General features: G+C 48.3%; 1 protein-coding gene across 6 annotated transcripts in view; it reads left to right on the forward strand.

Moving 5' to 3' along the window:
* The window catches only part of NOS1 (nitric oxide synthase 1), a gene marked incomplete at its 3' end in the record, with an annotated part of 177024 nt that overhangs the window by 136078 nt on the left and 17719 nt on the right, over positions 1–23227 (forward strand). For all 6 annotated transcript variants that reach the window (XM_080986166.1, XM_080986167.1, XM_080986165.1 and 3 more), the window contains 17 exons: positions 645–736; positions 2289–2430; positions 3078–3217; positions 3728–3902; positions 4803–4904; positions 5069–5263; positions 7117–7202; positions 11024–11168; positions 11851–11955; positions 13124–13182; positions 14235–14351; positions 14979–15153; positions 16080–16218; positions 16935–17013; positions 17662–17855; positions 20164–20333; positions 23004–23214. In XM_080986166.1, coding sequence (XP_080842292.1) covers positions 645–736; positions 2289–2430; positions 3078–3217; positions 3728–3902; positions 4803–4904; positions 5069–5263; positions 7117–7202; positions 11024–11168; positions 11851–11955; positions 13124–13182; positions 14235–14351; positions 14979–15153; positions 16080–16218; positions 16935–17013; positions 17662–17855; positions 20164–20333; positions 23004–23214 — 2326 coding nt within the window. The remainder of the gene's footprint in view (positions 1–644; positions 737–2288; positions 2431–3077; positions 3218–3727; positions 3903–4802; positions 4905–5068; positions 5264–7116; positions 7203–11023; positions 11169–11850; positions 11956–13123; positions 13183–14234; positions 14352–14978; positions 15154–16079; positions 16219–16934; positions 17014–17661; positions 17856–20163; positions 20334–23003; positions 23215–23227) is intronic.

The following is a 23227-nucleotide window of genomic DNA, read 5'->3' on the forward strand; positions in this document are numbered from 1 at the left end:
GGTGTTCTGTATGCTTAGTGTTATGTTTTAGACTTATTATAAGTATAAGTTTAAGTCTGCTGCAACTGGATTTCTTATGGACAGTGCCAATCCTGAATGTATTGGATTTGTGACCATTATGCTCATTTGCCTTCAGTAGCAGTAAAGCACTGCTGGATGAAATATTAATTGCCTCTGGTCTATTTTGGGGGAATCCTGCAACGTGTTTTAAGTTTTTCTCTGCTAACTATACATTGGAATCTACTCTGGATCAATACTGAATAGACTTTAAATGACATGGTCATCATCGTTCATTCATTTAATGATGAATTAAATAATGGCTGGTAGCCATCCTGCCTCCACGGTCGAAGGTGGTATGGACTAGGGTCTGGGAGACCAGGGTTCAAATACCCACTGAGCCATGAAGAGCTCCCTGGGCAACTTTGAGCTAACCACTGTCTCTCAGCCTATCGACCTACCTCACAGGGTAGTTGTGAGGATGAAATGTGGAGGAGAAGAGTCATACCAGCAGCATCAGGTCCTCAGAGGGAAGGATGGAATAGAAATGTAGCAGTGATACTTTTTTCCCCCCAAAATCAGGATTTCTGTACCCCGCTCGTCTTTGTTCCTGTCTGCTGAACTCTGTTCCCTTTGAATCCTTTCAGGTCTTTGACGCCCGGGACTGCACCACGGCCCATGGGATGTTCAACTACATTTGCAACCACATAAAGTATGCCACTAACAAAGGGAACCTCAGGTGTGTGGTGTTTGTAAGCCTCTCAGTAGGAAAAGCTTCCCTTCATCTCTGCTGAGGGTTGCGGCATTCCCTCAGGGATAGGAGGCTGGGGGTGACCTCAGAGCCAGTGATGGGCTGGGCTGGAGGCAAAAGGGAATTTATCTTTCTCAGTTAAATCCAAAACTATCCAGGTAAGCCAGGGATAGGAAAGCTTTATTGTCTGTTGAGGGCCACATTCCCTCTGGGATAATCTGATGGGGGCTGAGAGCCAGCAGTGTGAAGATTTGGCCCTTGTTGTCTGTCTGGATAAATATCAGTGTGGAATTTCAGGGGTCCAGGCAGGCAGGCCCCTTTTCAGTGTATTCCATTGTCCTCTCCCCCTCCCCACAGGACATTGACTGTTTGCAGAGGGGTTTTCGCCCCACCTCCTCCATCAAGTGTCCCACCCCCTCCTTTCTGTCCCTGCTCAACCTCTCACTGTTCTGTTCTCCTCACGCTTTCCTCCTTTCCTTCCAGGCTCCCCAAGACCACCGCATGAAATTAGGCAAAAGGTTGCAAACTGCCACACAGGCCCCGAGTTGTACGAGGCATCCAAAGCGCTGCGATGCCACTTTGGGCAGACACGGCTTCCCACAGGCAGCACTGGGAACTGTAGTTTGTTAAGCGGGCTGCGAGTTGTTAGGAGACCCCTCTTCCCTCCCCTCAGAGAGTGGTGTAACAAGGAATATTTCTTCACAGGGAACACTGGGAACTGTAACTCTGTGGAGGGAATAGGGGGTCTCTTAACAACTCTCAGTACAGTGGTACCTTGGTTCTCAAATGCCTTGGTTCTCAAACAACTTGGAACCCAAACACTGCAAACCCGGAAGTAAGTGTTCTGGTTTGCAAACATTTTTCGGAAGCCAAACATGCTCCGTTTTGAGTGTTACACTTCCATTTTGAGTGCCACACTTCCAATTTGAGGGTTACGCTGAGGTCTGTCTGTTTTTGCTATTTATTTTGCGTTTTTGTTTTTGCAGCTTTTTTTGTTGTTTTTGTGACTGTGTGCAACCCAGTTCAGCTACTGATTGATTGATTGATTGATTGATTGTGTGACTGCAGTACGTTGTTTATTGCTTTCATTTTATGGATCAATGGTCTCGTTAGATAGCAAAATTCATGTTAGATTGCTGTCTTAGGGGTTGTTTTTAAAAGTCTGGAACGGATTAATCCATTTTGCGTTACTCTCTATGGGAAAGCGCACCTTGGTTTTGGAACGTTTTGGTTTTGGAACGGACTTCCAGAACAGATTAAGTTTGAGAACCAAAGTACCACTGTCCCCTAAAAAAAAACAAAAAAACTACCTTTCCCAGAAGTCTCTGTGGGAAGCCATGACTGCTTGAAGTGGTATCACAGTGCCTCCCAGCCTTCTACCCTACCAGTTCCAATGGGCACCAGCCGCCACTGCTCCTGCACCAGTCTGAGCCTGGCAACCCAGCTGTTGACTTTTGACCTGTCTCCCCAACACCTTGAACTCTACTCTTGGGGACCACTAACACCCAGCCCCCTTTTCCCTTTTTGATGCCTTTTGTAGGTCAGCCATCACCATATTCCCCCAGAGGACGGATGGGAGACACGACTTCCGAGTCTGGAACTCCCAACTCATCCGCTACGCTGGCTACAAACAGCTGGATGGCACCTTCCTGGGAGACCCGGCCAATGTGGAGCTGACTGAGGTTGGTGCACAAGGAAGAGGGATTTACACTCCTCCAGTCTCCTAGCCATTGTAGAACTGTGATCGTCTTATTTATTGCCATTATCATAGCCAGATTTTATTAGTCAACCAGATATGGGTTATAGCCGAAAACAAACTAAAAACAAACAAACAAACATTATCATAACGGGTCTGGTATGAAGGTGGCCTTAGTTGGATACAACCCAGTATTGTTCCTAAATTACATTTCAATCCTGCCCTTCCTCTTTAAGGAGCCTAAGACAGCAAACATCAGCATATTAGAACAATGCAATTTAAAATAAGTTAAGAGCTTATTTATCAACTATTAAACACCACCTGAAACATGTTGAGAGTTCTTAGGAGGCCCCTATTCCACTCACAAAGCTACGGTTCCCAGAGCTGCTTAACAAGCAATCCCTCTTCCCAGGGAACTCTGGGAATTGTAGCTCTATGAGGGGAGGAAGGGGCCTCCTAAAAACTCTCAGCATCCTTAGAAAACTTCAGCTCCCAGAATCCTTTGAGGGAAGCCATCATTGTTCACAGGCAGCTCTAGGAATTGCAACTCTGCCTCATGCAAGAGCTGTGCCTGGCTGCTGGTGTCCTGCAGCATGGATCATAACCAATCGGTCCTCTTTCCTTTGGACGCAGATCTGCATACAGCAAGGGTGGAAGCCACCCAAAGGCCGCTTTGATGTTCTGCCGCTCCTGCTCCAGGCCAATGGCAACGACCCTGAGCTCTTTGAGATCCCACCTGAGCTGGTTCTGGAAGTACCCATCAGGCACCCCAAGTAAGTTGAAACGCCTTTCTTTGTTGTTTCACCCCCAAGGATGTTTGGGGAGCCTTTTCGGAGTTGGCTATGGCTGTGGGCGCCACCTCAGATAGGGGATCTGGTTGCATCCTTGTTGATCTTGCTGTGTGCACATGGAAAGGGACACGGGTGGCGCTGTGGTCTAAACCACTGAGCTTCTTGGGCTTGCCGTTCAGAAGGTTGACGGTTCGAATCCCCACGATGGGGTGAGCTCCCGTTGTTCTGTCCCAGCTCCTACCAACCTAGCAGTTCGAAAGCAAGCCAAAAAGTGCAAGTAGATAAATAGGTACCACTGTGGCGGGAAGGTAAACGGCGTTTCTGTGTGCTCTGGTTTCTGTCATGGTGTTCCTGTTGCACCAGAAGAGGTTTAGTCAAGCTGGCCACATGACCCGGAAAGCTGTCTGTGGACAAACGCTGGCTCCCTCAGGCTGTAAATTTGTGTTCCCAATTCAGAGTGTCTCGTCTTGCCCTGCCCTTCCCTGTTTGCAGGTTTGCCTGGTTCAAAGACCTGGGACTGCAGTGGTATGGGCTGCCCGCAGTTTCCAACATGCTACTTGAAATTGGTGGTTTGGAGTTCTCAGCCTGCCCCTTCAGCGGCTGGTACATGGGCACTGAGATCGGAGTCCGCGATTACTGCGACAACTCCCGCTACAACATCCTGGAGGTAGGAGAGAGCCTCTCACGAGGGTTTAGAGCATTTGACAGTGTTGCAATTGTGACAATATCTCTGTAAGGCAGGCCAGAAGGGGGAAACTAAGGTTGAATAAGAATGGCCTACCTGCAATGAAATCCCAGTCAGGATTTGCTGGTAAAGAGCTCTCTGTGCTACAGTTTACACCTCAGTTTGTAAAGATCTATTGCTTTTAAAGATCTCTTCTTCACAGACCATTCCCTGCTCTGCTCCACAATCTCTTCAAGTCCTTTTGAAACGACCAGGAGGTGTTTTTTGAACTGCGACCCGATTTGCAATGTAACACTGAACCATGGTCAAAGTTAACCATGCATAATGTTAACCAAAGTTAACAAACCATTGTTAAATGGTGGACTTAAACTTTGGTTTATTACATTGCAAACTAGTTAACAGCACCAACAAGACCAGCCAAACCTTGGGAGCAGTTTGAATTTGATGTCCAATCTTCACTAATGGCTCTGTAGCTTTTGGGAGGTGGCAGCTCCTTAACCGGAGGAGTTCCAAGACTGCACATGACAGTAAACTATGGTCAATGTTAACTAAAGCTATAAACCAACTGCAGTCTTTGAGTAATGAGTGACCTTTGATAAACCATAGTTAAGCTGCTGGCCTGAATTCACACATGCTTTAATAAACCATCATTTAATAAAACCATGGTTTAGCATCATCTGTGAAGCAGCCAACGGAGAGGGTATGTGTGTGCTCTGCTCACTTGAGCCTCTAACCCCTCCCACCACTGGCCTGTGGCCCCCAGAAAGTTGGGCAGAAGGGAATGTGGCCCTTGAGCCGAGAAAGTTTCCCCAGCACTTGCAGGAATCCACAACTTTGGATATTTGGGGGGAAGAAATGCTTTTCGCTGTTGTTCCACTGCAGGAAGTTGCCAAAAAGATGAACCTGGACATGCGGAAGACCTCATCGCTCTGGAAGGACCAAGCGCTGGTGGAGATAAACATTGCTGTTTTGTACAGCTTCCAGGTACTGGGAAACACATCTCCCCAAATGATGGCCAATTAGCCAACCCTGCAGTCTTCCCTTGAGCCCTTTCTCCATGTGCCCCACCTCCTGATAGCCTTGTCCTCTGTGACGTAAGAACCTGTTTTGCTTAAGAACCCATTGACCTGGTGCTCCCACTCCTACAGAGCGACAAGGTGACCATTGTGGACCACCACTCGGCCACGGAGTCCTTCATCAAGCACATGGAAAATGAATACCGCTGTCGGGGAGGTTGCCCGGCTGACTGGGTGTGGATCGTCCCGCCCATGTCCGGGAGCATCACCCCCGTCTTCCACCAAGAGATGCTCAACTACAGGCTGACGCCCTCCTTTGAGTACCAGGTACACAATCCACTTCCTGCCTTGCGCCTACCATGCCCTGCCATGTGGTTCAGTATCTCTCACCCACTAGGAGGTGTTGTCATCAACTTGTTGGATGCAGAGGATGTGGTGGGAGGCACCGGCTGGGGACGCCCCAAGGGAAGACAGCTCAGAGCCAGGGGATTGGTGGTGGGATGGCAATGAGTGGCCAGTGTCAGGCTTCAGGGAATCGGTTTCCTCCCCCTATGGCAGTAGATAAGCAGAACAAAGGGAAATGAGTCTTCTTACCTGTTAGAAAATTTAATAATCACAGCGAAAGAACAAAGAACACACATCCTAGAAATGGCGGTGTTCCCAATTAAGTTCCCTCCCCTCTCCGTCCCTAGTCACCCACGTCACTTCTACATCTTGTAATCTGATCTTGTACCCTCTTTACTTTCTGTTCTGACACTTTCTGAGCTCTCTGTGTCTTTGGGGATGGGGGGGGGGGGTGAACGCTGTCCAGAGACTGTGAATCTGTTAACTCTCTCTCTCCTAGTGTTTCTTCTGCTAGCTGTTCCCCATCCAGTATTTCCCAGCTTTTGCCTTCTGAACTATGCCCCTCGGCAAGCCACTGTTCCAAATCTATACTGTCCTCCTGCTCCTGGGAAGATTCAGGATCAGGAGGAGCGGGTGGCTCCCACCATTTCTCCTCAGTGCAGCCCTTCTCAGCACGGTCCCTGACAGCCAGGGGGAGGAGGAGGTGTCAGAAGCTGGAGGCGCAACAGGGTTTGGTGAGCAGGAAGAGTCTGTACCAGAGAGCAGTTCAGACTCTGAGGATGAAGCAAAGGTTGGGGAGGAGGGGGATCAAGAGGTGGCTGAAGAATCCAGGGAGTCTCCTCCTGCTGCTGTGACCAGATCCCCTTCCCTCCTGGTCTCTGAGAATGCACAGAGAAATGAAAAGGGCAGAGGAGAGATTAGCTGTGTGCAGATGTAGTTTGAGACTGCATGGGGAAACCCTGGAGAAGAGGAACCTTAGAGAGGGGTGGGAAGGTGGGGACCTTCGTTCCTCGTAGCTGGGTCATTGGGGCAATACCTGCTGGGAAGGATTGTCAACACCACTAGGCCTGAGCTGTATTTTGGCTTCCTTGAATAGTTCACTACATTGCCATTGGTGGTTGATTACTTTGGTGCTGACCTGCGTCTGACTCCAGCCCTCACAGGTGTCCAGCAAGTCAGAGGTTGGGAGATGCAGAATAGCTAGGGCGCTGTCTAGCAAGTAAGGGGAGGGCTGCAGCTAAGTGGAAGAGCAGAAGGTCCCAGGTTCGATCCCTGGTATCTCCAGTTAGGCAGGGGAAAAAATCTCCTCCCTCAAACCCTAAACAGCCACTGCCAGTCAGTGTAAGCAGTATTGAACTAGATGGAAGAATGGTCTGACTCCATATGAAGCAGCTTCCACTGCCCCTTGCTTCAAAACCTTGAGGACTGGAATCTTAGCATTATTTTAAAGGGACGTGTCATAGCTTAGTGGCAGAGCACCTGCTTTGCGTGCAGATGGTCCCAGGGTTCAAATCCCGGCACCTCCAGGTAGGTCTAGGGACAAATATCTTCTAGCTGAAACCCAGGAGAGCTGCAGCCGGTCAGTGTAGACAATGCTGAGCCCAATGGACTGGTTGGTCTGGCTCAGTATATTAACAGGGAGAGCAGCAATGAGATCCTGATCCAAATTGTGTCCTTCCAACACCACTGCTCACCTTGGGACAGTGAAGTCTCTGGTGCTGACCACACAAATATACTCGAACCAGCTCTGGTTGTGGGTGTGACAGATCCCCCCCCTTCAGTTTGAGGGTTTATTTTCTTCCCATTCATCCGGGGTTCTTTTCTTTTCTTCCCAGCCCGATCCATGGAACACCCATATCTGGAAAGGCATCAACGGCACTCCCACCAAGAAGAGAGCCATTGGGTTTAAAAAGTTAGCCAAGTAAGTGAACTACTTTGTGTTAGGATATTTCCGTTCCACCTTAAAAGGGAGCAGGCTTTGTGAGTCACAGAGTCTGCGCATTTCCTGTTCACAGGAAGTTTATGTTTTCTATTGCTTTCGTTTCTCACTCTGTGTCTGGAGACACTGAAGCAGGCAGTCATGTTTTTCGTTGTTCTGATCAACGCTGAATAAAACTTGTAAATAATGCTCTCCTGAGTGCAACTTTCGCTGTGCATTATCTGCTGACAGAGCGTGCATTGAGTTCTGGAATGTGGCAGGCTATTTCTGGAGCTCATGTCGCTAATTGCTGATACTGCGTGTCTACGGGAGATCGATGGATCGTCCGGCAGCTGGCTTGGGGCCATGATGGACTTTGTCTCCCTGGCAGTATCCCAACACTTTGCTGGGTCTGCTGGAACTAGTAAGGGAAGAGGGAAGCACTCAGCTTGTGGGGTGCTGCAGTATGGCTACATCCACACCATAAAGCACTATTATACCACTTTAAACCATCGTGGCTGTTCCCAAAGAATCCTGGGAGCTGTAGGATAGCTATCCCAGTGTGCCAGTGTGGTGTAGTGGTTAAGAGCTGTGGACTCGTAATCTGGTGAACCGGGTTCGCTTCCCCGCTCCTCCACATGCAGCTGCTGGGTGACCTTGGGCCAGTCACACTTCTCTGAAGTCTCTCAGCCCCACTCACCTCACAGAGCGTTTGTTGTGGGGGAGGAAGGGAAAGGAGAATGTTAGCTGTTTTGAGACTCCTTCGGGTAGTGATAAAGCGGGATATCAAATCCAAACTCTATCTGTTTGGTGGAGCATGTGACTCTTAATCTCAGGGTTGCGGGTTCAAGTCCTATGTCGGTCAAAATATTATTGCATTGCATGGGGTTGGACTTGATGACCCTCTTGGTCCCTTCCAACCCCATCGATTATATGATTCCAGAAAGGTTCAGCCCACCGTCTTGTTATTTTCTTATTTATTGAATCTATATACTGCCCTATACCCCAGGGGGTGTTGTGTGTCTCAGGGCAGTTCACAGAATAAAATCAAGATATAAAACCTCAAATTACGTAATAAAAATAAAAACGATGACCCAATAACCCCCCAAAAAAACATTTCAAAAGGGCGTAGGTGGTGTGGGGGGTGGAGTTTCTTCCAATCCTATAGAGCAGATTTTGGGGAGGCGCGTGAACGTGTGTGGGGTGGAGAGGGGGCAATCCCCACGGGGCTAGCAGGAGTCCTTGTGTTGTTTCCCCTAGCACACTAGGTTAGTTGAATCTGGCCCCCAAAAGTCGAGCTCTGGCTGGGAAAGAAAAATGGGAAACCAAAGGTGGAACGGAGTATCCTGGAGAAGGGCAGGGGTGGCTGGCTAGAACCCTGAGCAGGTGCACTCCTGTTACAAGGAGAGAATAGGCTGCAGCGTTCGGTTGCAGCTCCCACATGCACATTCCTAATCGTGATCCCTTTTTCCTCTCTTGTCTGTACAAGCAAATGTGCAAAATTCACTTCCATCTCTTAGAAATGTGGTTTCCCTTTGTTGTAGGAAACACACACACAAAAAGGACTGTGGCTGGGAAAATCCCTGATGAGGGAGCACAATGCAAGATGTTTGCAAATGATTATATATATATATATATATATATATATATATATATATAATGCGAGGTCACTACAAAATTAATTCACCTGGGATGGCAAAATCTCTTGAGCCAGCCTTGCGTGGTAATCAGGCCATTTGTATTCAATCCACCCCAAAAGTCTGACAAAAATGCAAAACAAAAATAAAACAAAATCAAACCTTTCTCGTTTATTGAAGATTATCAGAGACACCCGTTGACCCAGTTAAGTTGCATTTACCGATGTCTCTCTGGGGCTTGTGAGGCATTTCTCAATCATTCTGAGAGCTTTACGGGGCGCCATGGCGATTATCGTTTTGGTGGAAATACCTTTCTACCCTTCTGTATTCTTTTGATTTTAAGCTGTGCGCAGGGTAAGCTGAGTCTGCTTCCCTTTAGAAGGCTGTCAGCGTTTTCTTTTATTCTCAGTGACCTTTTGTGCTTCTTCCCTGCCTTCAATTTATGCAAATCGTTTTTGTAAGCACCCCCCTAAAGAAAAGGGGTGAGAAACTGGTGTTGATATAAGCTGCACACACACAGACTTGCTCCCATTTTCAAGGGAGAGAAGAAAAAAAGTATTAGCGCACTTGAGGAAAATTCTGAGGTTTGCAGTGGGGGCAAAACAATTGCTTGAAAAGAGGATTGGACAATGGCTATGTTCTGCCTCCACCATCGGAGGCAATATACTTCAGAATAGGTCAAGGTCAAGGACCCCTGGACAGTCAAGTCCAGTCAAAGGCGACTATGGGGTTGCGGCGCTCATCTCGCTTTCAGGCTGAGGGAGCCGGCATTTGTCCACAGACAGCTTTCCAGGTCATGTGGCCAGCATGACTAAACCGCTTCTGGCACACCAGAACACCGTGACGGAAACCAGAGCGCACAGAAACACCGTTTACCTTCCCGCCACAGTGGTACCTATTTATCTACTTGTACTGGCTTGCTTTCGAACTGCTAGGTTGGCAGGAGCTGGGACAGAGCAACTGGAGCTCACTCCGTCGTGGGGATTCAAACCGTCGACCTTCAGAATACATCTGCCGGAAACCTAGGAAGGGAAGAGTGCTATTGCACTCAGGACCTGTTTGTGGGCTTCCCACAGGTATCTGGTTGGCCACTGCGAGAACAGGATGCTGGACTCGATGGGTCATTAGCCAGGGCTCCTAACACAGGCACCCCAATAAACTAGCCCAGTAAGATTCAGGCAAAGTATACAACTCCTCGCAAGTAACTGATCAGAGGTGCTTGTTGTTAAGAGAGCATCGTTTCAATGACTTTTGCCGTCCCTACTTAAAAATGTCATTTTTCACCTGTGCAAAGTTTGTGTGTTCATAGAATCATAGTTGGAAAGGACCCTGAGGATCACCTAATCCAACCCCATGCAATGCAGGAATACGCAGCTCTCCCATACATTTGGTTCAAACCCACAACCTTGGCATTGTCAGCACCAGACTCTAACCAACAGAGCTATCCAGTTGTTTGGGGACCTTCTGTCTGTATCAGGAACCTGTGGGCCTCTAGAGGGCATTGGACTACAATTCCCATCATCCCTTGGCATAGGCCGTATGAGCTGGGGCTGGTGGGAATTTGAGTCCAGTGACAATGATGAAGACTTGGCCAGACGCTGTACCCACCCCAGCTCACTCAGAGAGCCAGTGTGGTGTAGTGGTTAGAGTGTCGAACTAGGAGCTGGGAGACCAGGGTTCAAATCCCCACTTGGCCATGGAGCTCACTGGGTGACCTTGGACCAGTCACTGGCGCTCAGCCCTAACCTTCCTCACAGGGTTGTTGTGGGGATTCGGTGAGGAGGGGGAGAACCATGAATGCCCCCTTGAGCTCCTTGGGGGGTGGGAATATGGGAGATAAGTGCAATCAGTCGATCCAATCATACCTGCAAGATGTATGTTTTACCCACGTCACATTCAAATGTTACATTCTTAGGTGTGCACTTCTTAAATAAATCATAGGTATAGACCTAAGGAGCATCTGAAGTCAATTCACCTTTACTTGGAAGGTTTTGTTCAGTGCTTGTGGTTTTCTTGCTATCATCAAACACATGGGTGCACACCTACCTTTTAATGTATTGAATGCAAACTCCACCCTGCATATGCAAAAATACAGATAAAAATAAAAATGTTGAGAGTAACCAGGAGGAAAGATCAGATCAGCTTCCCAGGTCAATAAATCTTCCTTCTTTTCCCCCGCCCTCCTAGGGCTGTGAAGTTCTCTGCCAAACTGATGGGGCAGGCAATGGCAAAGAGAGTCAAGGCCACTATCCTGTATGCCACGGAAACTGGAAAATCCCAGGTCTATGCAAAAACCCTGTGTGAGATCTTCAAGCATGCCTTTGATGCCAAGGTAGGATCCTGGCTGTTGTTCCAGAGTTTAGCTCAACTTCTCCAACCCTCCAGCAAGGAGCTGAACTGCTTTTTTTCGAGGGCAAAGACATGTAACTTTAGACAAACCGTTGGGCTGGTCTGAAAGGGCCCAGCCTGTGTTTAAGAAAGCTTTTCCTCTTTAAGATCAAGCTTTGGCAGGTGGTTTGGGTTGGGGGGTGGCGTGCTGAATGGTTCTGCAAATTTGCAGAAGGCACTAACTGGCTAGTCACCATACCTCCCTCACCTGTACATAAAACTGTTCATGTTTTGTTTTGTCCGTAAGGCAAAGAAACAAATGGATAAGCACACATTTAAAAGCTAGCCTGTCGTGAAGCCAGGAAAAGTCAAAATACAAGCATGCACTGCATTTATATGTTTATTTGTGTGTTTGTTTGATAAAATTAACGCTGGGTGGTAAAGAACAACCCCCCCCCCAAATTGCACTAGGTTCAAGGGTGGGCCCACATATAGCGTGTTACAGTAATCAAGCCTTTGGGACTCCTAGACATTGTTCGATTCCAGTTCCCACCACCCCTTACCGCTGGCCAAACTGGCTGGGCCTGGCGGGATTTGGCAACATCTGGAAGGCCACCACAGGTCACTCCATCCTGGACAGCCGTCGGGATCCTTCCCACGAGCCTCTCTGTGCCCTTTTTCTCCAGGTGATGTCGATGGACGAGTACGACACTGTCCACTTGGAACATGAAACTCTCGTGCTGGTGGTCACAAGCACCTTTGGCAACGGAGACCCACCAGAGAACGGGGAGGTAGGAGGGAGATTTTCTTTGTTCATTTCGTTGGGTTAGGTTGACTGAGTCTGCAGATCTTTCCCCGCAGCAGAAAGGCCTGAATTTGTGATTGACAATAAGAATGAAATGCAGGTCCCCTCCAGATCTCGTTGGCTTCAGGAAGATAGTGGTCTCATGTGCCTTCAGATCACATCCTAAAATGTTGGCTTTGTTCTTGGCAACTTGTTATGGTACTTCTGGAAGACTTGACGTGCTGGAGCCACAGTCTTGCAAAACAGTCTTGTCTGTGACTGGGTGGCTCCGCTAGCCTGTAGAAAAAGTAACCATTCCAGGATTGGTCCCTGTACCCACTTAAAAAAAGAGAGGTCCAACCCAGCCCACATTTTTTTAGCTTTAACTGCCCTGTATTAATGTTTTCTGCTGAAATGGAAATGTTGGTGGAAGTTTTGAAGGCAATGCTGAGAGATGATCCCTAGCTCGGTCAGTCCTAAGCACCACCCACAATGCGACAGACCTTCTCCTCCAAGGCATCCTACTTGACCATTTCCCCCTGTTGCACTGAGGGCTTTTGGGGAGTTGAAGTGCAAGTTGTGGTGCAGTTCAGTCGGGGGGTGGGGTCTGCCCTTGTTGAGCAACATAAGAAGCTTCCTAATCCTGATCCCCCAGTCCAGATTTGTGGTTTTTTCCCCCATCAGTTGGAGCCTCAGCTTCAGGATCTGTCCTTCCAGTGAGCACTCAGGGCTTATTTCCTTAAGAATGGATAGGTTTGATCTTCTTGAGAGTCCCATTGACTGCAAGAAGATCAAACCTATCCATTCTTAAGGAAATAAGCCCTGAGTGCTCACTGGAAAGACAGATCCTGAAGCTGAGGCTCCAATATTTTGGCCACCTCATGAGAAGAGAAGACTCCCTGGAAAAGACCCTGATGTTGGGAAAGATTGAGGGCACAAGGAGAAGGGGACGACAGAGGACGAGATGGTTGAATAGTGTTCTCGAAGCTACCAGCATGAGTCTGACCAAACTGCAGGAGGCAGTGGAAGACAGGAGTGCCTGGCGTGCTCTGGTCCATGGGGTCACAAAGAGTCGGACACGACTAAACAACTAAACAACAACAACAAAATTTTTAACTTAATTCTGTTCAATGTGCCTGTTCTCCCACATGTTTACACTTCCCTTCATTTCCCAGAAATTTGGCTGTGCTCTGATGGAAATGAGGAATCCCAACTCCAACCTCGAAGAGAGACGGTGGGTGTGCTAACCCTGATCCAGGAATTATGAATTGCGTGGGTTGTTTGTTTTTTTACGGGAACCCCAAGATCCATCAACCAGAGCCAGGTGCAAAAGAAAGACAGGAACTGAAGGCCAGGGTACTTCCGAGCACATTCTGAGCCTAGGGATTCGCTTTCAGTGCCAGAACTGATTTGAGCTCAGTCCTTTTGTACACACACAAGTCCCAGTGGACTGGTAGGGTGGGAGGCAGGGAGCCCAACAGCAGGTGGCGCCAGAGGCAATAGCCAATGGAGGCAGAGCCTCCTCCCTGTTGAGTTCTGCAAGGGCAACAATAAGACTAAGAGGGAAGATGGCAGGCAGGTGGGCTCCAGCTAGCTGGCTGGTGACAGGCTGAGGTTTACAAGGATGTGTGCCCTAATGGACCGAGTCAAGTCTTCGCCTTAACTTTCTTTGATTGCAGCAGCCTTGTTCAGGTGTGTGCGGGGAGGTCATTTGGTTGCTGCTGCTGTTGAACAACTAGGAGTCTAAACTGCTTGCTGCAAATCAGCAAGAAGCTTGGAATACAAAATTCCTAGGACGCTCATCCACCAATGATTTCTCAACCAGCAATTAGGAAGCAGTTACCCTGAGCAGCCACTAGGTGTCAGGCGTCCACGGAGTGAGCCTCTTCCTTTGACCAGCATAGTGGGCTAGTTCTTTGCATCTTGAGAACCAAAATAGATCCGTCCTGATGCAAATGATCTATAATTACATCTCCTGGCTACTTTTTTAGTAGGTCTACTGGCACTATCAGTGGAGCCTACCTTACAAGGATGTTGTAAGGATTTGAACCTGGGATCTTGGGCATGAAAAGCAGACACTCTGCCACTGAGCTATGGCTCTTCCCTAATATAAAACAAGCATAGGGAGTTGTCTTATACCAAGTCCAGGCCGTTAATGCATCTAGCTCAGTATTGCCTACAAGCAGAAGTTCTCCAGGGTTTTAGGCAGGGGGTATTCCCAGCCTTGGGGATGGACCTACACGCAAAACAGATTCTCTGGCACTGAGTTACCATCCTGTTTTGCAGGAGCTACAAAGTGCGTTTCAACAGTGTCTCCTCGTATTCGGATGCTCGGAAATCTTCGGCTGATGGACCTGAAGCTAGGGACAACTTTGAGAGCACCGGTCCGCTGGCCAACGTCAGGTGAGCAGGGCGGGTGAACAGTGGGGAGTTCAGAGCTCACATTGCAAAGCTGCAATCCAGCAGTCCAGGAGGTGGAAGACATAGTATAATCTTGGCCCAAGAGACAAATCTCACTCTCTGTCTATGGCCTTCTGTCGGGCTGAGAGTGACCCCTGCTGGCTCTTGTTGGCCGTGCAGCCACTACCTTGATGTCTGCTTCCTTGTGTACAGATAGGGATGGAGAAATTTCGATTAAGTTCTCAGCGGGAGGCGAACCAACCCAATCTGCACTTTCCAAAAGAATGTGCAAACTGAAAACTCAGCCATCCTCCGAAATTTGCAGTTCTCTGGATTTCACAATGTGGCTATCGAGTCTAGCCCCGTGTGCAAAAATGCATACAGTACGGCAAAGCGTGCAGAAAACTGCATATGTTAGTGGGAAATAGCATACAAAGTGCATTCTGTTATTATGAGACAATCGCTTTGAAATAAATGGGTAAATATAAGGGAGAATGGCATATGAGTATGGGTACATTAGGAGAAATCAACACTGAAATGCTGATTAGTTTTCATGAGGTCTTTAAAAAAAATTTGAAAAAATGAGGAATGGGGAATGTTGACTGATTCACCTCTCCTGCTGTCCTACAGATTCTCTGTCTTTGGATTGGGGTCACGGGCCTATCCCCACTTCTGCGCCTTTGCTCGCGCCGTGGATACGCTCCTGGAGGAGCTGGGTGGAGAACGTATCCTGAGAATGGGCGAGGGGGATGAACTGTGCGGGCAAGAGGAATCCTTCAGGACGTGGGCCAAAAAGGTCTTCAAGGTAGCCACCTTCTCTTCAGCCTCCTGCCAGGAGATGGGATTAGAAGATGGAGAAACATTGGGGAGAGGGTATCTCAGGGCCACGAGGCCAGCCCTGTTGTAAGCAACTGCTCACAGGCAATGGGTCCCTCAAAGGGGAGATGTTGGGCCATCACCTCCAAGCCATCAGAAATTTGTGGGAGGGTTTTGAACTCATAGCCTGGAGATTTCGATCTGCGCAAGTAAAAAGTGGTTTAGAGAGCTGCCCCACCCTAGTGCAACAAATCCACCTCACAAAAGGAGAGAAGAGAAACTAATTTGCAGTTAGGAAAGTGACAGGGGAAATTGGAGCAAGGGCTCAGTAAAAGACCAGGCGTGATCTGTGGATGATCAATAAATGGGTTGTCTGAAGGGTGTCAGAGGCCCCTTGGCTCCATCAGGAACTGGAATTATTTGGCAGCCACAGGTGCAAGAGGTAGGTAGGAAGGAGAAGGAGCTGGTGGGCTCTGACAGGCAGGCGTTTGGGAATGGACGGCAGAGACCCTCTCAGAGGAAGCAGCTCTGTCAGCTCTCTCTCCTGCCCCAGAGGCAGATTTAGGGGAGTGCGACTTGGACACAGAGCTGCAGGAGGCACCACAACTATTATTTAGAATAGAGCGTGAGAGGCAGGGGGCGCTGAATTTTGGCATCACACGGGGCCCGGCTGAAATTTGAGACTCCACGGTCTGGCCCTGCCAACCCCCTCTGGGAATCACAACTAGGGCAGGAGAGTCCCGTGAGTGAGCTTGCCCTGCCTTGCCAACCGTCAGGACATCTTCACAGCTCTGCTTAGCCCTTTCCCCAAAGCAGAGTCCTGAGACGAGGGGAGGAGCCCTAGCTCGACACCTTTCTTCCACCCACCCACCCAGCCTGCCTTGCTTTGCCTTGAGAACCTGGTTTGTCCTGCAGGCAGCGTGTGATGTGTTCTGCGTGGGCGATGACGTTAACATCGAGAAAGCGAACAACTCCCTCATCAGCAATGACCGGAGCTGGAAGAGGAGCAAGTTCCGCCTGACCTATGTTGCCGAAGCACCCGAACTGACACAAGGTACTGTGGCTTGCCGCTTACTTCCCCAGTGCCTGGTGGGACGTTTTCAGAGGCAGGACTTGGCCGGGCTTGGGTACCCGGCAGTGGTTGCATGAGCGGAGAGGCGGTTGCTCACCTGGCTTCCCAAATCTGAGCATCACTGCAGGTTAGCGGGAAGGAGAGGTGGCAGGGAGTTTGGTGCGGTGCAAGCACGGTGTCACATTCGCTCCGCTGCTGCCCCCATACCACCCTGAGCTCTTTGAAGCCTCACCTCTTCCCCTCTCTCCAACTGGCAGCGGTGCTCAGCATTGGGAAGTGTGCTGAGCACCACTGCACTGCCGACACTTTCCTGCCAACTGCTACAGTGGTGCTGTAATAATGCTTTGTGGTGTTTTTGTACTTTTTATAATGTTGGATGTGGTGGGGGAACCTCTAGCCCACGCATAGGCAAACTCTGCCCTCCAGATGTTTTGAGACTACAATTCCCATCATCCTGACCTGTTAGCTACGGGTGATGGGAGTTGTAGTCCCAAAACATCTGGAGGGCGAGTTTCCCTGTGCCTGCTCTAGCCCCAGGGACTCAATATAGCCCTACAGGTTTCACATTCCAGGCCATATGCACCTTCTTTGATATTGTGCTGTGCCACCCACCAGCCAGAATATGTCCTTGAACCACAGTCGTGACACTTGCAACTAGTCCCCGCAAACAGGACTAACCGACTCTCTTTCATTCGCAGGCTTGTACAGCATCCACAAAAAGCGAGTCTTTGCAGCCCGGCTCCTGGCACGTCAGAATCTACAAAGCCCCAAATCTAGGTAGGAGCTGCAGGCTCACCCCTGCCAAAAATGGCAAGTTTGAGAAGAACACAGCTTCATTAGGCCCAGAATCCATCATGTTTGCATTCAGTTATGAACTAGTCCGCACAGAGCACCAAATCATGGTTCGTTAAACCATCGCTTAATGTTATGTGTGGTCAGTGGCTTAACCATGGTTTGTTCTCTGACAGCAAACCATGATCTGAAACCATGGTTTGCTGTCTGCTTCCAAACCTTGATTTGCTTTAATGATGGCTTGGTGTTAGCATGTGAACCCAATATCCTTCCATTTTGTTTGGGCCCCCAGACACTCACCAAAGGCATAAAACAGAGTCACAAAATATAGGGTGGGTCCTGAAAATACACATATTCTCGTCCACCAGCCCCCAGGCTTTTGAGGGTGGTGGAACCACCAAGAGGGCCCCCTCTGCCAGTCTTGATGCTTGAGAGGGTCTTTGGAGAAGGGGGACGCATTTCTGATATTTAGGACCTGGGTCCTTTAGGGCTTTAGACACCAACGTGAGCCCAGAAATGAACTGAGAGCCACTACCTAAATGTGCTATGTGCAAGGTCTACCTAATATCTGTAGAAGTGGGGGATTTTATCTGCAAAGAGCGGCACACCCAAAGCCTTCCTTACTCGCTTTAGCCGCTCCACAATCTTCCTCCGGCTTCACACCAACGGACACCAGGAGCTGCATTATGAACCCGGAGACCACCTGGGCGTCTTCCCAGGTAACCACGAAGACCTGGTCAACGCCTTGATCGAACGGCTGGAAGATGCGCCCCCTACCAACCAGCTGGTGAAGGTGGAGCTCTTGGAAGAGAGGAACACGGCTTTAGGTAAGGAGCAAAGGCGCTATTGTTGTTTTTTCAGTTTTCCTGGTTGGTCAGAGTTGACTTCCTTATGTAGGAGCCATTCCTTGTTGCTTCAACATCTGTATTTTGCTTGCTTGGGTGCCTGCAGTAGAAGACTTAGGGTTGCATCCAACATTAATCAAATTTGGAGCAGGCCCTACAGAAATTAATGGAGATGACTAATGGAGGTTCATTAATCTCATTGGGTCTACTCAACGTTTCACCTAGTTGAAGGCAACCCTTTTTCTCCCTTCATTTTTCTTCCTAAAGTTGTTTTTTTTAAAAAAATAAAAAATTCAAGACTTCATAATGAAGTTAAAACAACAATCCAGTAAGAAATGGGAAATGAAATAAAAGAGTTGGGGAAAACGGTACCAAAAAAAGCCAAGGTAATAAATTACATTCTCAAGAGACTACACAATGCATTAGATGTTACAACAAAAACTGACCTGATACAGAGAGAACACAAAACAAATGTTATGAATACCAAATAAAGCTATATTTCATCGGAGGTTGCCATCCCCACAATTGGCCTGTCAAACGTGTAACAAATGGCCACCAAATGGAGGCAAAATCCATAGGTTTCGCTGAGCCCTGAGATGCTCTTAATTTAAGGGTCCATTTCCCAGAAATGAGAATAAACATTACTTTATCGAGCCAAGTATTTACAGCAAAGCTCAGGACTCCTTTCCGCCTTGTGAAATGGGGAAAGGAGCAGCTACTGATAGAAAAATGGTACGTGGTTTGCATATTCAGCCCCTCAGAAATTGATAAAAGGCACCGCTTTAGCTGCAGCCCAAGGTACTCTTAATTTAGGAGTGAAGTGAGAATAAACATTACTTTATTGAGCCAAATATGTTGAAAGAAACCCAAGGACTCCTCTCAGTACTGTGACATGGTGAAATGAGGAGGCAGAGTACCTGCCTTGCGTGCAATCCCCAACAGCATCTCTGGGGAGGCCTGGGAGGAAATCCTGCCTGAAATTCTGGAGAGATGCTGCCAGTCAGTGTAGGCAGTACAGTGGTGCCTCGCAAGACGAAATTAATTCGTTCCGCAAGTTTTTTCTTCTTGCGAGTTTTTCGTCTTGCGAAGCACGGTTTCCCATAGGAATGCATTGAAAATCAATTAATGCGTTCCTAGGGAAACCGCTTGCCAGGCTGGCGGTGTGGAGAAGGGCTTTTCTCCCCACCGCAAGCCTTCAGGACAGGTACGGGAACAGAGGGGAAGGCGCGCAGCGCTTTCCCTCTGTTCCCGGGGCTTGCGTGGGAGGAGGGTTTTTCCTCCCCACCGCCAATCCCCGCCCCCCCGCCCGGCATCGGAGCTTCGTTCCGATGCCGGGCGGCGGGAGGAGGCGTTCCCCCCCCCCGCCCGGCATCGGAGCTTCGTTCCGATGCCGGGCGGCGGGAGGAGGCGTTCCCCCCCCCCGCCCGGCATCGGAGCTTCGTTCCGATGCCGGGCGGCGGGAGGAGGCGTCCCCCCCCCGCCCGGCATCGGAGCTTCGTTCCGAAGCCGGGCGGCGGGAGGAGGTCCGAGGACAGTGGGGAAGACGCGCTGCGCTTCCCCGCTGTCCCGGAGATTTCCCTATGGGCTGTCGTCTTGCGAAGCAAGCCCATAGGGAAATTCGTTTTGCGAAGCGCCTCCAAAACGGAAAACCCTTTCGTCTAGCGGGTTTTCCGTCTTGCGAGGCGTTCGTCTTGTGGGGTACCACTGTACTGAACTAGATGAACCAAGAGTGTGGCTCAGTACAAGGAAGCTTCCTGTGTTCCTGTGATGGCATGTGAACGCTCTCCGCAAGAAATGCCTCTGCTCACTCAGAGATACATATATACAGTCTTTATTTTACATTTGTACAAGCAGCACGTTACAATCATGCATCCGAATCCTCCGGCTCAGATTCTTGGAGTGCCTTACGCCTGCCCCTTCTCCAACAGAAAAGACGTGGAATTTTCATGTGATGTCTCTGTCCCCTCCTCATTAACACTCTCCTTTCCTGGGCAGACGGAACAGGCATTGCTTCACTGTTTCAACACTGTTCCAACACTGTTCCAACATCTATGAGCTGTCCCTCCTCCTGGCTTTCCCTTCTTTCCTCCACCGCCACTTCCTGCCCCCCTTCCTCTGCCTGTCTCTCCTCCTCCCCTTCATTCTCCGTCAATACCATGACAGTTCCTAACAGAAAAGTGGTAAGTGGTTTTCATCTTAAATCCATATTTGACTCATCCGAAATGGATAAAAGGCCACGTGCCCCGATAGACCAGCCTCAATGCAGGCCAACCGGCTTCTGTCTTGACAGGTGTCATCAGCAACTGGACAGACGAGAACCGCGTCCCTCCCTGTACCATCTTCCAGGCCTTCAAATATTACCTGGACATCACCACCCCTCCCACACCAATCCTGTTGCAGCAATTTGCTTTGCTGGCGACCAGTGAGAAAGAGAAGAAGCGCCTTCAGGTTCTCAGCAAGGTAAGTCCGCAGTCTGGAAAGGGGTGCGAGAACCTTGCCCTGTATATTATGTACTTGTACAGCGGTACCTCGGGTTACAAATGCTTCGGGTTACAAATGCTTCAGGTTACAAACTCCTCTAACCCGGAAGTAGTTGCTTTGGATTACAAACTTTGCCCCAGGGTGAAAACGGAAATCGCACACCGGTGGCACGGCGGCAGTGGGAGGCCCCATTAGCAAAAGCGCACCTCAGGTTAAGAACGGTTTTGGGTTAAGAGCGGACCTCCAGAACGAATTAAGTTCGTAACCCGAGGTACCACTGTATCATGTTTGCAGGCAAAGCTGCAAATGAACCGTTGTATGTTCTCGTGGGGGGTGGGGAATTGCCTATTTCCTCCCAAGGTAAGGGAGGAAGTGACAAAGCTAAGCCTGGCAGGACATCTTACTCTATGGTATTAACCCCTTCCGGCACTAATTAGACTTAAGCGCATTGGTTACACAAGGCTGATTATCCCACTGTTCTGTGAGACAGCTCTTCACCCCTCACATGCAGACTGATTTGGGTTCTGCAATAAGGGATGTCAATCAATCCGTCCAGTCATGCATCACAACTAGGTCTTAATTGTTGGACTTGGCTGAGATGGCAAACTTAACATGTTTAATTAGAGAAAAACCACTATTGACATCTCTTAAGGATTGGAAACTTCTTACGGACTTCTTTTGTGTGAACAAGGAAATGAATTCTGAATATCTGGATTTAAAGATTGAAAAAATATTGGCTTATAGAAAACAGAATAATTGAATGTTAATAAGTGAATACTATATGTAGCTGTCAAAGAACCAGAAGTCTTTCTAGCTTTTTCCATTTTCTTTCTTTCTTTCTTTCTTTCTTTCTTTCTTTCTTTCTTTCTTTCTTTCTTTCATCTTTCTCTCTCTCTCTCTTTTCTTTTTGCTCCTGTTCCTTTTTTAGATTAGGTTTTAAAAGTATTTCTTTTATTCTGGTGTATTATAAAAAATATAGTTTGTATTAGACATGAACTTTTGTATATCTTTTGATAAGTGTCAATAAAAAGTAGGCGTATTTTTTAACAACAACTAGGTCTAACTCAGAGCAGAGTTGCTGAAATGAATGAACCGAAGTTAGACACATCATTGAAAGGCAAGACAATTCACCCTCCTGCTTCTTCATGCAGCGTGTGGTTAACCTGTGGAACTCACTGCCACAGGAAGCAGCGATGGCTGCCAGTTTGAACATCTTTAACAGAGGGCTACACAAATTCATGGAGGCGGATATCATCGCCTATCAGACATGAATGCTATATTCTACCCCCCCCCCCAGTCAGAGACCCTTGGGCTGAGTCCATCTAAGGCAGCCTCTGTCGTTGAATTCTACTCAATATTGATCCAGAGTAGATTCCAACGTACAGTTAGCAGAGTAAAAACTTAAACATGTTGCAGGATTCCCAAAAAAACAGACCAGAGGCAATTAATACCATATTTTTCGCTCTATAAGACGCACCAGACCACAAGACGCACCTAGTTTTTGGAGGAGGAAAACAAGAAGAAAAATATTCTGAATCTCAGAAGCCAAGAAGAGCAAGAGGGATTGCTGCGCAGTGAAAGCAGCAATCCCTCTTGCTCTTCTGGCTTCTGTGATAGCTGCACAGCCTGCATTTGCTCCATAAGACGCACACACATTTCCCCTTATTTTTTAGGAGGGAAAAAGTGAGTCTTATAGAGCAAAAAATACAGTATTTCATCCAACAGAGCTTTACTGCTACTGAAGGCAAATGAGCATAACGGTCACAAATCCAATACATTCAGGATTGGCACAGTCCAGGGCCAGATTTAGGTTTGATGAGGCCCTAAGCTATTGAAGGTAATGGGGCCCTTTATATGTCCAGCTGTCCTTTGTCAACAACAAAATGTCGCTGTTTTTTTGTGTTGAATATGTGCTATATGGTAATTTATGGACCTAATAAGTATCTAAAGCCATTTGCACATTACAAAATATGTATTTTATCAAAGTAATTGTTGAACTGAAATACAATTAAGAAGAAGTATATTAATAGCGAAATTTTGGGGGGGGGGCAAGAGAGTGGGGCCCTAAGCTATAGTTTGTTTAGCTTATACATAAATCTGGCACTGGCACAGTCCTTGAGAAATCCAGTTGCAGCAGACTTAATTTAACCTTACAATAACTTATAAGTCTAAAACCTTAACTCTAAGCATACTATGTACAGAACACCACACCAGAAGGAAAGAGAGACAGAAAGAGGACGTGAAACCCAGGCTCCTTCTGGCCTCTTATTATAGTCAGCATGACCTTGACAGAAAGAGATAACACAGGCATCCCCAACCTTTGGCCCTCCAGATGTTTTGGACTACAATTCACATCATCCCTGACCACTGGTCCTGTTAGCTAGGGATCATGGGAGTTGTAGGCCAAAACATCTGGAGGGCCAAAGGTTGGGGATGCCTGAGATAACAGAACCAGTTGAAGCCAGCTGTACTCAGCTTCTCTGAAGGAACAACCCAAACATCATGAACTTTCTGCTTCTTCCTTTCACACAGAGTAGCTTCCAGAACCCCCTTGAATGAAGTAGAATAAGAAAAATCTCTACACATCAGATCAAAACTCTCTGTAGTAAGAAATGCAAACTGACAGCTTCCTGTGTCCCCTATGTGCAGGGCCTGCAGGAATACGAGGAGTGGAAATGGTCCAAGAACCCCACCATGGTCGAAGTTCTGGAAGAGTTCCCGTCCGTGCAGATGCCGTCCACCTTCTTGCTGACCCAGCTCCCGCTGCTCCAGCCTCGCTACTATTCCATTAGCTCCTCCCCTGACATGTACCCCGACGAGGTCCACCTCACGGTAGCCGTGGTCTCCTATCGCACCAGAGGTAAATTGGGACC

Source organism: Podarcis pityusensis, assembly GCF_964106645.2.
Source record: "Podarcis pityusensis genome assembly, chromosome: 16".
Lineage (NCBI taxonomy): Eukaryota > Metazoa > Chordata > Lepidosauria > Squamata > Lacertidae > Podarcis > Podarcis pityusensis.